At 51.4% G+C, this 17,520-nt stretch overlaps 1 protein-coding gene across 5 annotated transcripts in view; it reads right to left on the reverse strand.

Annotated features, from left to right (window-relative positions):
- Positions 1–17,067: 17,067 nt before the first annotated feature.
- Positions 17,068–17,520, reverse strand: part of Sh3tc1 (SH3 domain and tetratricopeptide repeats 1) — a 44,480-nt gene continuing 44,027 nt past the window's right edge. For all 5 annotated transcript variants that reach the window (XM_029477641.2, XM_029477645.2, XM_029477640.2 and 2 more), the window contains one exon: positions 17,068–17,454. In XM_029477641.2, coding sequence (XP_029333501.1) covers positions 17,197–17,454 — 258 coding nt within the window. In that variant the 3' untranslated portion in view covers positions 17,068–17,196. The remainder of the gene's footprint in view (positions 17,455–17,520) is intronic.

Consider the following 17,520-nt stretch of genomic DNA (forward strand, 5'->3'; position numbering starts at 1 on the left):
GGCAGTACCAGGACACCAGGCAGTGCAGGAGCAGAAAGCACCTGCTCAACTTTCCGCAACACTTTGGTGCCTCCTCATGCAATCACCAAGCTACTTCAGACCCAGGCCAGGTAGCAGCGTACAGGATGTCAAGTTGCTAGTGGCTGGAGCTTCAGGAGTCAGAGGACCCAACAGAGCCTCCCCGGGAGGTGGCCCTAGACTGAATGAATACATTGTTCCAGGGGCTGGAGAACCTGGTGTGCAACACTGGAGGGAAAGAAAGCATAGTAGAGCAGCTTGGCAGGAAGCTGTTACCTGCTGCAGTTTCCCAACAGCACTGGAAACAGGTAGCACACTGGAGGGTGTGGTGTGGTGTGGTATGGTGACACCTCTGCTTTCATGAGTTGATAAAGCCCCACATCCCTTGGATGGATGTTGGTGGAGGGCCGAGGAGGAAGGCCTGGGGAACAGTCTGGTTCCAGGTCTGGGAAAAGCCCAGTAGCCAGGAAGCAGAGTGGCCTCATCAGACTGAGTTGTTTGGGAAGAAGGGAAGTGGGGTTCCAGGTGTGAGCACTCACCTAGTAGAGGTGGTAGTGTATATGTGTGTGTGTATGTGGGGGGGGGAGGTAGTGGTAGTGCGTGTGTGGTGTATTGGGGGGGGGTAGTGATGTTGTGGTGTTGTGTGTGTGTGGGAACGCACTACTTTCTCTTAACAGAAGTGTAGGCCAGGTCTCCCTCTGGACTTCTCCAATGCATATGGGGCAATGATGCAAACAAGGTTTTGCTCGACCGTGTATGTCATGGCAAGCTGTTCCACATGTTTGAGTAGGTTCCCTGTGCCCTCCTACCCCTGGGGTGAGTGTGGGGGCCTCAGAGTGAGGCTGGGAAATGACAGGGAGTTACAGGTTTCACTCACATTCGCTTTGTCTGAGGTCTCGAGTCCAACTTTTTCCCTCTGGGTCACATCATCCTCCCTGGTCACCTGACCTGACCCTTACTATGGCTGCATAAATGCTCTCAGTCACCTGTACAGAAGGGAAGCTGAGGCTTAGAGTTAAAGGATAGACACAGCTGTAGCCTCTCTTCTAAGAAGGAGTCCATTCCAGGCTCTGTCTTTGCTCTGGAAGCTTCCAGGGAGTCTTGTGCTAAGGCAGGGCAGTGGCTCCCCCTGCTGCCTTAGCCCTTTACAGTTTCTCACTCAATCACAGGGACACCTTGGGCCTCTCTCTGGAGTCTGAGTGACCCCAGGCCTGGCATCTCCTATGTAGTCCACCAGGGTAGGGGCAGCTCTTCCTACTCTCAGGACAGAAAGAGGCATCAGACACTTGACAGTCTTTGTCATCCAACAGTGTGAGTGGGCTCTGGCCTGACTCTTCCCTGATGCCCACTCTCTAACTGTGGTGGGTGGCTGGCTTGACCCATCCAGCCCCATCAGCCTGTGTTTTTCCCCTTCCCATGTACTGCAGTGCTTCACCATGAACCAGCATAGAGCTGGTTGCAGCTAGGGTGAACCAGGATCTGTCTCCTTCCTGGGCACCCCAGGCTGTCCCTCTGACTTGGCCATAGTAGAACAACAGAGCCAGACTTTGGCTTCTAGACCTTTATGCCTGACCCTTGCTTCAGCCCAGAGTCATGTCAGATGAGGTCATAGCTAACATGGCTTTGGGACCTCGAAGATCATCCCTGGCCACACATGGCATGTGATAAGGTTCCTCAGCTCATGTTAGTGAGTGACTCACAGGGTGGGCCCTGCTTGGGTGATGATATAAGACGTTGTCTACAGCCCCTCCTTTGGGAACTCCCTCATGGGGGTGCTGAGAAGGGCAGAAGCAGCCGCTAGCTGTTCCTAGGAGCTCTATGAAGGAGGGGTGTGATCATCTCTGACCAGTTATTGTTAATCCCAAAATTGAGAGGAGAAAGACCACCTACCCAAATCCTTATGGCAAACAATTGATTAGAACAGGCTTTTTAACTCATGGACATGGAATGTCTTCCCCTAAAGGTGGGGTTCAAGAGGTCAGCATTGGACATGAGGAAGATTAGGTTTTTATAGTCCAGGGCTAGGGATTTCCAAATGAGGGATTTTCCAGGCAAAGTAGGTGGGCTTACAAAGGCAGACCGTTACAAGGTGGTCTTGAGAAGATACCAAAGTCGTTATAACAATCTTTTGAAACAAAGGTAGGGTTGCAAGATGGCCTTTACAAATTTTTGAAACCAAGACATGACTGACATTCCTGGAACGGGCAGTACGGAATCATTCGTAGTTAAGGTTGCTGGTGGACCATGCATAGCCCAATCCTTAAGAAACGATGGTTTAATCATAAACAAGAAGGAGCCTAGCTTGTCTTTACTATAAGATGGCTTTCAAGTCTAAGATGGAGTCAGGCTGGCTCATCGTGATGAGTCTCTGTATGAACTGCTGCCCACTACAAAAAGAAGCTTCAGTGAGAGCTGCACTCACGGTATGGTTAGGAACATAAATATTTAGAAGGCAATTTTACCATATGCCCACTCAACAAAACAATCTAGGGTCTACGACTGCTCCAGCCTTGGACTTTTAACCACGTTTACAGTATCGGGCATGGCTTCCCTCTTGTGGAACAGGCTTCGGATCCAATCAGAAACAGCTAGTAACTTCTATTAACAGCCATGCCACTGTTGTGAGCACACCTTGTCTGGATTGCAGCATGCAGGGATGGTTTCAGGGTACGACTACCCATGTCTCTTCCCACCCACCCCAGCAACCTGAAGGCCACCTTGTAGCGTTCTGAAAGCAGTCATCAGGGAGGAAGCTTTCTAGTCAGTTCCAAGTTGATTTCTCTAGATCCTGCCCCTGAGATGTATGGTGTCTCCAGCAATACGGTCTTACCATTCAATGATGGTAGGAACTCAAGAACAATGTCAATAGCCTGTGCTGCTTTGGAAGCCTCTGGGGCGTTCCCTGGCTGACAACTCATAGGGAGGCATCCCACTCCTGGTACTAAAATTTTCATTTGATAATCTGTATTTTCTAAGAGCACCATTGCTCACCTATTCAGGGTACCACCATTAAAACATTTAAAAATATATTTAAAATGAGCTTTCAAAGCGGGTTTCCATAACGATTTCTCACATCTCCTTAGTTTCCATTAACCCTACCCACTCATCCCTCTCTCTCATTTTTCTCACCCCATCCCTCCCCTTCCATCCCTCCCCACCCAGTCTCATCCCTGGTTAAGCATTTAACCTTTAGTACACAAATACCTATTTGCATATACAACTCCCCTTTTTAAAGTGTGTGACTGGTCATTTTGGGCATCTTCATATAAATACACAACTACCATCAAAGTTAATTTTAGAATATTTTCATTATGACAGGACACTAGACCTGCAAGCTGACACTGGCCACCTCCTTGGCCCCTGGTCTTATCTCTGTGAATTAGCTAGCTGCTCTGAGTTTTCCCCATGAATAGGATTATATTACCTGTGGTCATCTGTCTGCCTCCTCTCCCAGAGCCTCATGTGTTTGTTCATCAGCACTGTGGGATCAGGAATCAGTATGTCTCCATTCCTTTGCATGGCTGAATAATATTCCATTGCATGTCTTGACCACACATGTCTGTACATTCTTCTGCCGACGGATGGATTTTTCCCCTCACTTTTCAGTTATCATGAGAAAATGCTGCCATGGACATTCCTGTGTGAAGTCTTACGTGGGCTTATGTTCTTGATTCTCTTGAGAATGTACCTAAGAGTGGAATGACTAAGCCATGTAGTAATGTCATGCTTGACCATTTAAGGAACCACCAGGCTTTTCCACATCTGTACCACTTTCCACCCAAACCACGAGGCTCCATTTACCCCAAATCCTCAACAACTCTTGGTATTTTTCCATTAAATAAGACAACAAAACAAAAAAATCTTTTGTTGCCATTCTAGTAGCTATGACATGGGGCCTCCTTGTGGTTTTGATTTACGTTTTCCAGGGAGCAGACAATACCACATGTCTTCTGTATGCCTTTGGCCACTTGTGTCTCTGTCTGAGAGAGATGTCTCTTCATATTCACTGGTAAGTTTGGTGATACAGAAGTTTAATCCCAGAGCTCAGGAGGGCTTTGAGTTATCTATTCGTTCTTGTTTTTGATCAGCCATGACCATGGCTCCTTTGGTTTCTTTAGGAGCTTCCCGGCTTTATCTCTTGCTTTTGGGTTCACTGTTGGTTTTGAGCAAGGGCTTATGGTGTGAGCTTCATAGATAGATCCAGCTTCATCTGGTTGTATGCAGGTATCTGGTTTTCCCAGCACATTTGGGCCAACACTATTCTTTCCCACTGGCTGGTCTTGGCACCGTCTCTGCTCCCTGCCACCTTCTCCTTGATCCTCTACAGCAGTTCTGATAGGTTCACGTCTAGGATGCTACAGGCCTGGGCCTCCACCACTTCAGCCGTAGACATATGTTCATCCTTCCTTGGGTGGCTGAGACTTAGTGTGTAGGCTTCCAGCAGACTCATGTAAGTCCTCTGCCTTCCTTTTCCTCCTCTCTCTTCCTCTCTGGAGAATCTCTGAGCAGCTTCTCTCCCCTGCCATCCCAAATCCCAAGGAGAAGCTTACCAATTGCCAGTTGCCTCCAACCTGGCAGTGTGCCCTTCCTCTCAGCAGTGACTCTGTGGTGACTTCTCTGCTTCTTTAGCCCTCTAAACCTGCACTCTCTGAGACGCTCCGCTGGGACCCCCACATTGCTTTCTTCCTGGCTTCTATGTCCTTTAGTTTAAAAACATTATTTACACTGTTAATCTTGTTAGCTTTCTCCTAGTTAAATTTGCTCTTGGCAAGTTCACACATTTATATAAGGCTTCCTGATGACTTCTAGTCCCATCTCTGTTTTCCTTCTCCCACCCCTGTCAGCTTCCCTCCTCCTACAGGTCCCCTTTCCACTTTCATGTCTTCTTGTTTAGTGACACACTGAGTTTAACAAGGGCCATCTGTGTGACCATGGGGAAGTGTCTATTGGTGAGCTTATCAGCGAGTCCACAACTGAACACTAATCCCCATTCCCAGATCTGTTAGAGCCAACAACTGAACAGGAAGAATATTAGTTAAAAAAAATCTTTTTGAGTCCCAGGATGGCCACCAACTTGACAATCCTGTGCCTCGGTCTCTCCAGTGTTGAGAATGTTGGTGTGAGCCACCATATCTGGCTACTTTTGATCAACAAATCCCTGTAGCATATGACGACACTTCTCTCTGTGTGAACAGTGTGTTAACACAGTCATTGCCTCACCCCCTGCTGCTTCCTGATAAGATATTTGAAGCCACCATTGGCCATTTGAGATCTACAATGCTGTTAACTGCTGGAAAAGGTCTCAGGATCCCCTACTTCCTGTGTATCTGTGGGTGCTTAAACCAGCATGGCTTTGTCCCCTGCCTCTCAATCCCCAGGCTTTGTCACCACCTTCTGTTCTCTGACGTGGTGACATCAGCCTCCTTAGAGCCCCTTGAGTGACATCAGGCCATCCATGTCCTCCTGTGCCCAGCTTTTCCTTCTGTTGTTGAGGTTCCTCTGTGATAGAATTTCCTCCTTTGTGGCTGAAGACTATTCTGCGGTGTGTCCCCACACATCTGCTTTACTTGCACTGGACACTGCACTTATCCCCGTCCCTGTAAATGGTGGACAGTGCTTCAAGAATATAGGACTATAGATACCTTCAGGGAAGAAACAGAAGCCCAGATTGCTTCTTGGACAGCACCACAGACCTCCTCTCTCCATTTTGAATGTGCCCACGCATTCACATGCACACACACACACACACACACACACACACACACACCCCTCCATCCTCAGATTCCTTGGTGTGCCTTAGGCTACCTCACCTGCTCTATGCAGCTATAGAAACTCCAGCCTTCACCCCACTGCCTCTTCTGGGATGTGGGATCTGGTCTATGTTCTGCCATGCTCATAGACATTCTATATGGCTGTCTCCTCTCCAGCCCACTTCACCTTCTCTGCCACATCCAAAGGCTGCATGCAAGGTGCATGGGGCCGCCTTGCACCTGCCCCAGCAATGCCACTGTGTTCCAGACTCTCCATTCTGGGTTAATTGTAGAGTTTTTCAAAAGTTGAACCAATAACCCAAAGAAAGATGTCCCTGTGCTGAGCACCCCGGGTGCCAAGGAGGTTGTGCCTTTGAAGGGAGATTGGGAATTGATGCCTTCATGAGGATGAGCCCTCAGACAGCATTAGTGGCCTTCCAAGTGGAAGGGAAGGGTCCTGAGCCAGTCGTTTGCTCTGTCTCATCATGGTGTGCCCAGTGCACATCACAGCATAGCATAAGACCTCAGCAGACACCACTGGCACACCTTTGAAGCACTAACCTCCGGATCTGGGAACCAACCAGCCTCGTCACATGTTCGGCCACAGTCTCTGAATGTGGATTAAGTCATCTCCCTCCAGGCCTCCCTCACCCTTCCCCTCCCTTTCACATGCCAGTCTCAGTGTGTCTCAGGAGAATGGCGGACCCATCCCTCTTCTGCCCTGCTGTCTTCCAGCACTCATCCTAAGAGCATGCATGACCTCTCCCACACTCCCAGTGACACTGGTCACAGGCCAACTCAGGCCTGCTTCTGTGGAGCCAGGAGCTGAAATGAGGTGAGGGGTCAGACAGGCTTAATCTGGACCCCAGTCTGGACTGTACACTGCTTGCTGTCACTGAGGCCTCTGCCACAGAGCTGTGCACTGCTTGTGTCAGCAGGGGCTCCTCTCTGGGGGAGGGGAGAGTAGGGAATAGGCCTGACCACCCTCTTCCCTGCCCTGTATGCTTCATCCTGCAGGCCAGACACATGGAGCCTGAACAGAGAGAATTAAAGATCAAGGAAGGGGAGCCTCCAGCCTCCACTGAGTGGGGGACCAAGCTGGCTCCCAGGATTCTGACTCCTGCCTAAGAGCCAATGGCTCCAGGCCCAGTCAGGGGTTTGTGGGGGAGTAGGGTGGACAACCCCGTGCTCAGCATGGAGCATGGTAGAATACCTACTTCTGGAAGAGGGTTACATGGGCATGCCATCTACCACTGTCATCCCCTGGGATGACTTGGTGGCATCTGGAGCTTCAGACCCAGTGCCCTATTGACCTTATGTGCCCCAGCATGATGTGGTCAATGACAAACTCCATAGGCTGTGACATGGTGGGGCAATTGCTCCCACCAGCAGACTGTGCTGGCAGCGGTGGCAGGGCTATGAGGCCCCCATCAGCCTCGGCCTGTAATTTTCATGTTCAGTGGGCAGGAAACTCCAGCCACACAGCTGCTGTGGCTGCCCTGCCAGAGAGGGCCCCTTGCCTGCAGGGCTCAGGCTGGGGTCACCACAAGCCCTCACGGTAGCTATGTGCAGACACAGCACAGGCAGCGAGTGACTTCACCTCAAAGGCATCTCCTTCCCACAAGCCCTGACTGAGGTCCCCATGACTGGCTCATGCTGTGGACAAGCTCTGAAGTCTTCTGGGAACCTTAGCTCAGATCCTTCCCTCCCTCTGTGTCTGCTATGGCTCCCCAGTGATTAGTTCTCTACTTCTTAGCTCCATGAGGGTCCTCCAGTGATCTTTCTTGTCCTTTGCTCCTGTGTGTTACCCTTCACTGTCTTTACTTGGGGCTCTTCTCCACCTTCATGATTTGGTCTTGGCAGTGACTCCCTAACTCCCAGTGACAGACATAGTCCCTGGACCCGTATGGCCCTGGGCTCCCCTGAAGAAATCAGGTCAACCTGCAATGTTCTAGCCATCACAGCCCTACTGTCATCTAACCTTTGTCTGTATTTGTCTATATTTGCAACCCTCCTTCCAATGGCATGTCCCCACTCCTGGTGATTCTCAGAACTCAGGACACATTGCCCTGTGGCTTGTCTGGGCCACACAGAACAGTCAAGGCTGAGCCCCTTGTGTGTTGTGTGCAGCAGGGTGGTGTTGTAGCTTGTCAAAAGACCCTCACTCACACAAAGACCACAGAGATCGCCATCGTTGTAAAACGCATGACGATTTTGCTTATCCAACATGTTGGGAAACCCCCTCTCAGCACACAGGCCAGAGGAGAGACCCAGAACAAAGAAAGAACACACTTTTTATACCTTTGTAAGGGCCGGATATAGGCACCAGGGTAGTTTGGCTTATTTTCATTGGTGTAGCCAATAACCTTTTTAGACATTGGTTGGTTTGTATAGGGTGACTCTCATTTTGTCTATCCTTGAGGTTTTTAGTGTGAGGCAAGACAAGGGAATTGTTAATCTTGTTTTGGAAGCTTAGTAATTTTGACCGTTAAAACTATGTTTTTATATTTGTTTAGTCAGCCAGCTTTTTATCTGACTCTGTACTTGTCCTGCTAGTATAGTTTTGAAAGTCCTTTTGAAGGGGGAAGGTACAGGTTTATCTTGAATTTATTTTGGATATTACAGTGGCTGTTCCTAAGAGGGGTGAAGGTAGGGGAGCTAGGGTGTGAGTGCGGATGACACTAGCTCCTCATGGTGTGGCATCAGGGAGGTGCTGTGGGGAACACTGACCTTACTCCCTGCTGCTCTGAGTGCTGTGGAAGGGGGATGTAGGGAGTGGGAATGGGGTGATGGCAGAGAGCTAAGGAGCAGGGCTTCTTACGTGACACAAATGTGACCCCATCAAATTGGAAGGAACCCAATACTGCCTACAGGGGCTCAGCCTTCGGGATGGTAGGCAAGCAGGGGCTCTTCTGGCTGCAACATGGGGAGAAGGAAGGGCAGCAGGGACCCCAGAGTACCTCAGAGTACCTCTGGGGACTTGCTTGCACAATAGCTGAACTGAAGTTGACTGTGGTGGGCAGAGCTCTGGGCTATGATCCAGGTCAGATCTTCAGCCCAGCACTGGTGATCACCTCACCAAGCCCTAGGAGGGACGCCTTGGCCTGCAGGGCCACTGTGGCTCTTGGGGTCTCCATATAGTAGGCCCTTTCCTCCCAGTCAGAGGGAGGATCACAGCAGCTGTGAGGAGACACCATGACCATGACAACTCTTATAAAAGAAAAACACTTATTGGGGCTGGTGTACAGTTTCAGAGGTTTAGTTTACTATCATCATAGCAGGAAGCATGGCAGCGTGCAAACAGACATGGTGCTGGAAAACGAACTGAGAGTTCTGCATCTTGATCCAAAGACAGCGGAAGGAAATTGTCACAGCAGGGCTAGCTTGAGCATATATGAGACCTCAAAGTCTACCTCCACATTGGCACACTTCCTCCAACAAGGCCACGCCCACTCCAACAAGGCCAAATCTCCTAATAGTGCCACTCCCTATGGACCAAGCATTCAAACACATGAGTCTATGGGGGCCATTCCTACTCGAGCCACCACAGATAGGGACAGGTTTTCTGGTCTGCATTCAGAACTGTCAACTTTGTGAAGTGTTCTACAGCTGAGCTCACACACCCCATCAATATCACAACCATGTCACACACACACACACACAGCTGTGAGCATCACAGCAAGTGATGCCACCATCTAAGCCAGTGTCACCTCAGCTGTGTAGTGGGAGATTAAGCCAGGTTCCCAAGAGTTAAAGATAGGTTAGGCCTTCCTATCTCTGTCCCTGTCATCTTAGGCACACTGGCTCCCTCAGCTGTCCCCATGTGCTTGAGAAATGCCTTTGTGATGATGTCATCCTTCCTCAAGGACAGAGCTGCTCTCTTAGGCTGGGTCAGCTCCTTGCAAAGGGGGGAAGGGAGTTATGCACCCAGCAGGGGACTAGGGAAGGGGACAATTTATCCTGTGAGTATGTGTGTGAGTATGTGAGTATTGACTGACAGACCTACAATGTCTTACTCTTTTAAAAAGCTTGGTGCCCCGAGAATCTTCTCATGTTAGCACATGCTTTTTAGGGAGTTGCTTCTTTCTGGTTGCAAAATATGTAGTGCAAAATGCATGCTTATTTCACAGAAACTGGAAGAGTTAGAGCTAGAGACACAAGGAACAATTACTACATCTAATGCCACCAGAAAGCAAGGACCAGTTTTGTTTTTCTTCTAATTTTGATTTTTGTCAAAAATCATCCCAGGAGCATCTTGGGAGATGGATCGGTGGGTAGAGTGCTTGCCATGTGAGTGTGAACATCAGAGCGTGGAACCTTAGCACCCACATGAAAAGTCAGGGAGGCATGATGAGTACCTGGAATCCCTGTGCTTCTGATGTAGAGACAAGGGTTGCCTGGATCAAGCTGGCTGGGGAGACTTAACCAGTCAGTAAGCTTTGGACCTAAGCTCCCCCCTCCCCTCTTTCACACACACACACACACACACACACACACACACACACACACACACACCTACACACATGCAAGCATGCACGCACATCCATCCCAACCGCAAACAAAATCCTTCCAGAGAAATGGCAGGGAATGGGTCACAGACTTCTTAAAGGCTAACTATCACCTTGTGACCTGGGTGCTGAATCCCAGCCATTCACTGCAGCAACTTGTCCCCATGACGGCTGGGACAGGATGGCCCACAGCACATTCATTCATAACCACTGAAAACTTGCCAACTGTGCCGAACTAAGACTGAAGCAGCCACGGTCTGTCCCCAGCAAGCCACAGGTTATGGCTGTTGACAGGAAGAGGAGCATCACTGGCCCCAACAAGCCTCGGATGGATGCAGAGCTTCAGTGAGGGAAGCCTATGTGTCATTGTCCTGCATTGCCTAAAATGGTGGCAACAGTCCCAAGGCTACCAGGGATGGCTGGAGGCACTTGGCTGCCAGACATGTCTCTCTGCTGTGGCAGCCATCCACTGAAACGTGATGACACAGGGCCACAGGCCAGCACCTTGGTGGCCCTACAGGGTTATGAAGCATGTGGTCTTGAGGAACACTGGGAGAAGGGCATGCAGGACCTCTCTAAAGTGGTCCTTATTTGAAGATAAAAGCCACCCCATAGATGGCAGAGACAGGCAATGGAGTCTGGGGGGCTGCCACCTGGGGAGCAGAAGGACACAAATGCCTGAGCAGGGAGCTGTGTGTCCCAGAGCTAAGGGGCTCTGGGAGGTGGAGCCTGAGGAGGAACAGGGGAAGCTTGCCAGGTGTTTGTCCTGCCTGGCCCACGGCTCTCCCTGGCTGAGCCCAGAGAGAGAACAGCAGGCAGGGAGCTTCCTGACTAGAGCAAACAGGGAGGGGGCGTCACCAGTCAGTGAACATAAAGTCTTTATGCCCCTCTCCTCTCTGTCTATTCACTTCCTGCAGGTGCCATCTTGATGCATCTGCCACATACTGAATTGTTATCTTGAAAGGAATTTTGACATTTCATCTCTCTATTCCTGATCATGGTGCTGGACCATGGTGCTGGATGCACACGCTCGGGCCATGGCCAGGGGTACAGAGCAGAAAGCCAGGGAAACTCCTGCTACTCCATCAGCATGACTCTCACCCTCCCTCATGACGCCTGGTCCATGTGGGCTCACACTCCAAACCCTTCCATCTGGCAGCTGCTTAATCAGTCCCTTCTCGAAGCCCGTTCTGCAGGCACACCCTGAGACTCATGGTCAGCCAGAAGTTACTGGCTCAGTCTGGAATCCTGGAATCCCTTGCCTGCGTGCTCCTCTAGCCATTCACGCCTGACTCCCTCAAGCACATCCTGAGTCCTGGGGGATATGTAAACAGAACCAAGGAGCTGGGGTGTCCAGGGAGGTGGGAACATCTAAATAACCAATGCATTTGAAGTCCACACTGAGCTGCAGCTTCTGTGGCTCACCCTGTGCCCGTGCCCTGTTGTCTGTCTGCATGGAAGGCGTTTGTCTGCATGGAAGGCGTTATGTCTTCTGCACTGTGTCAGCATTTCAGTCACTGTGCACAACCCCAGACAGACACTCAGGCCTAAAACTGGGCTGTGTCAACAGACTGGGAACTTTCCTTGAACTCCTACAAAGTGACACACGATGACCTTGGGCTGGGCCCATCTAGAGCCCCAGAGAGTGCTGTACACTTTTGGAACACATTTCTGTTCACAGACTGGGATTTGACAGGTGAGTATCCAAAGGCTCAGAGAGGAAGGCAGCCTGCCTGGCCACATGCAGAGTGTCTGGTCATTCTACAAACTGTCAAGGGTGTGTTGGCCTGTCAGCCTGGAGAGCTTGTGACTCTGTGAAAAGCCTTATGGGGGCTGGGAACCTCCTCCCTCCTGAGTCAGGCAGAGAATGGCTGCTGTTCATGTGGCTGCCGAGACTGGTTGGAAGAAATTGATCCTGGTATCATGGTTCAATATGGAGGACCCTGACCCCTGAAATCAAGAGTACTGAACAGGAGGGGTACTTAGGACTGGAACAGGACTGGAGGGTAAAGGGTTTGGGATGCAGAAAGCCTTGCTCACTGCATCTTGCCCTACAGACAGACAGAAGCCAGGGCTTGTTGTTTATCAGCCATTTGGATCATGGAACCTGGTCACAGCAGCCACAATAGGCAAGATGTGTTTCTGTGGGTGTTTAAACAGAGAAAAGAAGCAGGCCTAGGTGGGTGGGGTCATCAGAGGGCCTAGACAATCAGGGGAGGGTCAGAGAGAAAGAGAACTGCCCCTACACCAGACACACACACACGCACACGCACACGCACACTCACACGCACAGGCACAGGCATGGGCATAGGTACATACATACACACAGGTACACATCTGCTCATGCATGAACCCGCTCACCCTGTCCCTGGCTGCAACCTTAGATAGATGGCAGGAAGTTGACCCAGGAGCCTGAGCCTCTCAGGTCAAGCATTGATGTGATCCAGGTGATAGGAAGACATGCAGGGGCAGGGGGCAGCTGCATGGAGCCTTGGGATCAGAACTTGGGAGATCTGTAAGTGGCAGTTGGTAACTCCCTAGGGCTCCAGCCATGACTAGCTGCTGGTGGAGAGAGGTGGACCAGTCCCCTCTGGTTTGCGACCTCTACAGTCAGAGGTTGGGCAGCCACAGCTGTGTGACTATTGGGATCCCTCAGCCTTATGCAGCCTCGGTGTCGTCTGTAGAAGGCGTTGATGAGGCTGACTGCACAGAGCTGAAAAGACATGTACACTGCTGAGAAGTGGGGAGTGCTTTGACTGTGTGTGCCAGGCAGAGGTGGCTTTGAAGATGGGGCATTAGAACTGGGATTAGGGGAAAACATAGGAGTCTGGCACACAGCTTCTCTGACAGCATTTACTTCATCCTTTGCTTTCGGACCCATCATCTGAGCCTCTGACACACTGGGAAAGGGCCTGAGAGGAAACCTTTGGGTACCCTTGTCTGATCTATTTGGGTTTCGACATGCACTCTGATCACACCCTTATCCGAGTTGGAGTTATCCCATTAGCCAAGGGACTGGCGCCTTAGTGGGTGAGCTGGGAGCTTCTGGTTGCAAGGGACCCTGTTTGGCTGGGTCCTCAGAACTGCCTGGTGAAGCATTGCTGCCTGGGTCTTTCTGAAGTCACAGAGGAGGGAGCTGAGGAGTCCAGTACTACAATCATCAAGAGGCTGCAACGGTACTCAAGGCCAGAGGAGCCCCTCCACATAAATATCAGATGATGACATAAGACCCTGGGGGCACACAGGGGACACAGTGGCTCCCCTATGACTCAGGGGATCCTGACCATGTGTGATGGTGGGCACCCAGCAGCTCAAGGTGCAGGGGTGAAGAGAGGAAGATGCCTTGAGGCATCTGTCAAAGGGAAATCTGTTTCCCCACACTGCCTGTGCCTGGGACCTATAGGACCCCATGAACTCTCCAAAGGGAATAACCCCTCCAAGACATGTCCCATCCCCCAACTGTGATATAGAGCCCACCCCTTCACAGTGTCTATGAGTCACCCATCACCTTGCCGACAAACTTCCACCACCGGACAAACTTCCAGCACCGTAGCTCCTCTGCCTCTACCCTGACCCACTTCCTGATCCCTGCTTTCACATCCTCCTTCTAACTCTGCTTGGAGTCACCTAGCCAGAAAGCCAGAGCTGCCCTGGAGATGCCAACGTTCCAGCTACTACCTTGCAAATGAGATCCTCACCAAGCCTGTCTTTTAGAGCAAGGCAGACTTCCGGTGTGTGTGTGTGTGTGTGTGTGTGTGTGTGTGTGTGTGTGTGTGTGTGTGTGTGATGCTCTGGGTTATTCAAGTGGCCCCAACTGCCTTTCTGTGTCCTTGTTGGAGTGAGGAACAGCAGACACCCCTCCACTCCACACATTGAACGTGGTGTGACTGGGATGAGGTGGCTGGACCTCTCGAGAGCTGGTGTGCACCGCACAGCCCCTGGCCTCACAAGTGCTGCTGCTCAGGTTGCTGTGAGCATGGCCCTGTGTGGTGGCGTCTCCGTTAAGCTTTTTGCAGTAAAATACAAGTGACAGGAGCAGTCATCAAGGGTTCACACCCTCCTATGGTTCCCATGATCATGTCTGAGAGGGACCTCAGTGTTCCAGAGATGGACCAGGACCCAGGGGAGGCTGACTTGCTCAGAGCCGTGTGAATTGAATGTTGCTGCATCCCCAAAGACCTGCAGGTTGATACCACGGTTCCCAAGGTGCCACTGCCAGGAGATGGGGTGACTGCACCCAATTTGACCTAAGTGGATTTTTCTGATGCCCCTGCCGGCAATAGTAGGATTCTCAGCTCAGGTGGCTGCATTGCTGTTGATGGCTGAGAGCCAATATGGACCTGAATCCTCTCTGGTGCTTACTTGACCTGTCCCCCTAGAGTCCCTGATCCCTATCCCCTAGAGGGGGAGGGGAATCCTCAACTGCTGAGGTCAGGGCTAGACTAGCTTCTCTTGGCCCAACACAGGCCGTGCCTGGAATGGGTGTATCCATGGTCATCTCTGAATATGACTGTTTGCTGAGGCCTTTACGCTGGGCTCTGGTCTAGAAGTGGTCATCTAGAGTGACTTCATTGCTCAATGATCCTTTTCCAGCCTCTTGAGACGAGCATGATGGGAAAGTGAGAGAAGCTATGGCAGTTCTGGGAACAGGGAAACACGGCCCAGGAGTCAATAGTCACTACCCTCCTCCTAGGGCGAGCCTGTCTCTGTCCTCAGACAGAGGAAGTCTGTCCCCCCCCCACCCACCCACTGCATCTGCCAGGCTGCTAGGTCCCCACAGAGATGTTCTCAGCCTGCTGACTGGGTCAAAGAGGCATCCTTGACCTCCAGACACTATTGCCTCAGGTCTTTAGAGATAAAAGCCCAGGATTCCTGCCTCCCTAGGACACAGGCTGTCAACCCATGTGTGACTAAAAGGACTGGCTTTGTAGAGGTGTCACGGAGGGCAGGGAAGGGCCGAGTGGATGCTGTTTGCCCACTAAAGCAACCTGAAGCTCTGGCTCAGGTCACATAGAGGATCCCTGTGATCCTGACCCCCAAGCTACTCAGTTCCTTAGACCCCTGCATGTATCTGTCCCGGGACAAGCTGGTGCAGGTAACTGTGCTCCCAAGAGAGTGAATCAGCCCTACTGCGGTGGGGCTCATGGCCTCAGAGTCAGGCCATGTGTGAAGGAAGGGAGTTGCATAGATTTGGGAGACACTGGACCTCCTTCTAAAGCTTGGCTTCTGAGCAATGGGTCTGCAGGCTGCTGCAGCCTTCGGCAAGCCACAGGATATCCTGGACCCATGCTAATGGGAGAGCAGTAAGAAGTGCACCAGGCCCCAGTCTCTACCACCCCCTTCTGCCTAGGCAGAGATTCTGCTGGCGACTCTGTCCCCACGTTGTCTTCAGCCTGCCATTTGCAAAAACTCAAGGTTGGGTTACTTCGGTTACAGACAATGACACAGAGGGTCTGAGAGGTTAAGACAGTGTCTTTTGTACTTAACCTAGGTACAGCATGGTAAGGCTGTTGGGACGCCCTGGGCTCACGAGCATCCTAATAGGAAACAGCATTGTGGCAGGGCCAGCCCAGGGAGCACCCTCACCTCGAACAAGTCTCACCTCTGCCCTAAGACAGCCACTTTGTTTCTGTGCTGACCTACCCGGGCTCAGAGAGATTTATCTCCCAAAGGCCCCACAACCTGAGGTAGCTGGCAGCTGAGGACACCTAGTGGCTGACAACTTGCAACTTGCGGACTGGCAGACAGGTCCTTAGTAACCATGACAACTCTGGCTGAACCCAGAGTAGGTCATCACTACCTTTTATCTTCAGCACCCCTCCCCCTGTGGCCCAACCCTCCCAAGAATGGGACAGTCAGCAGCTGGCAAAGGGCTTGGGTCAGGGAGGAACTGGTTCTGGAAAGTTCTCTGCCCATCCCTGGTGGGGAGACTGGTAGAAGCATCTGCTTCAGGAGGGCTTTGAAAGGTTATGGGAGCCTTGGGACACTGTGATATTCAGTGCCATCAGAAGCCATTAAAGTAAGAAATTTCACTTATTTAAACATGACTGAAGGAGGGGCTTGGAGCACTTACAGGCCACTTACAGCCCCCCCTCCCCGTGCCATGGCATCCCTGCTTAACAAAGGAATGACCTGAATCACATTTCCTGGGCTGGAGACTCCAGAGGTCTTGGGGACTAGGTGACAGCGGAGGCCAGAGGAGAGCAGGCAATCGCAGGGCTGGGGAGGGTGGCCATGAGGCCACCACATGGACCAGGCCTGTGGCTCTCCTGACATCATCAGGGATGAAGAGATTCTCAAGCTGCTCTCAAGGTGTAAGGTGCCATGTCCTTCCGGGCAGGCTGGCAGGGAGGTCACTGTATTTGGTTGACTCTGGGGCTCAGTTCCTCCCTGCTGTGTGGTAATGGATAATCTGGGTCCCCACATCTCCCACTGCCAATGGAGGCCATCATGTCCCGAACTTCTCTCAGGCAGGTACTGGGAGGATAAACGATGCAGGCTTGTGTCATATACACAAGAGAGCAGAGGAGAGGTCACCTTAGGTCCAGCTGAGGGGGCTCCCAACACCTTCCCTTTTCATAGACAATGGAATAGAGGACTGAGGTAACTGATTTGCCAAGGCCACACCATGAGAGCCAGCAGGAAGCTTTGCTGCTGGATTCAGTCCTTACTGCAAACAAGGTGGGGCTAGGCTGCAGTGTGGGTCCAGACAAGGATGGGTCAGGGGGCTGGGAATGGGGCACAGCCTGGGCTCCTGGGGAGGCATATCACACACCTAGAAGATACCAGAGTTGCTGAAAAATATTTACTACTGTTTGGTCCTTCAGTTCCCCCCAACCCTCAGCAAAATAATAATAATAAGTTGCCCACACCCCAAGAAGAGGAAGAGTCCCCTTTTGTATATGCGCCTTCTCAGGTTGTCAGGATGGATGGCCAGGGGCCAGCCAGGGTGCCCGGCCACAGAAGCGCTGGGGCACCAGGTTGGTCCTGCGGAGGTTCAGTTCTGAGGCAAAGGTCCTTGCTTTCTGGTAGAAGAAGAGGGACATCTCGCGGTCCATGAGGAAGTGGTGGTAAATGGTGGCCAGGCGGGTATAGATCTTCAGCTGGGCTTTCTTGTGGCCCAGGTCCACGGCTGCTGCCAGTGCCAGCTGGTAATACCCAGCTGCATCAAAGGGGTCCTGTGGGCAGATATGTCAGACTGTGCTAAGCCAACTCACCGGAGTGGGGGGTGGGGTGCCTGGAGC

The sequence above is a fragment of the Mus caroli genome, unplaced genomic scaffold, assembly GCF_978045245.1.
Source record: "Mus caroli unplaced genomic scaffold, Mus_caroli_1 scaffold_4, whole genome shotgun sequence".
NCBI classification, from domain to species: domain Eukaryota; kingdom Metazoa; phylum Chordata; class Mammalia; order Rodentia; family Muridae; genus Mus; species Mus caroli.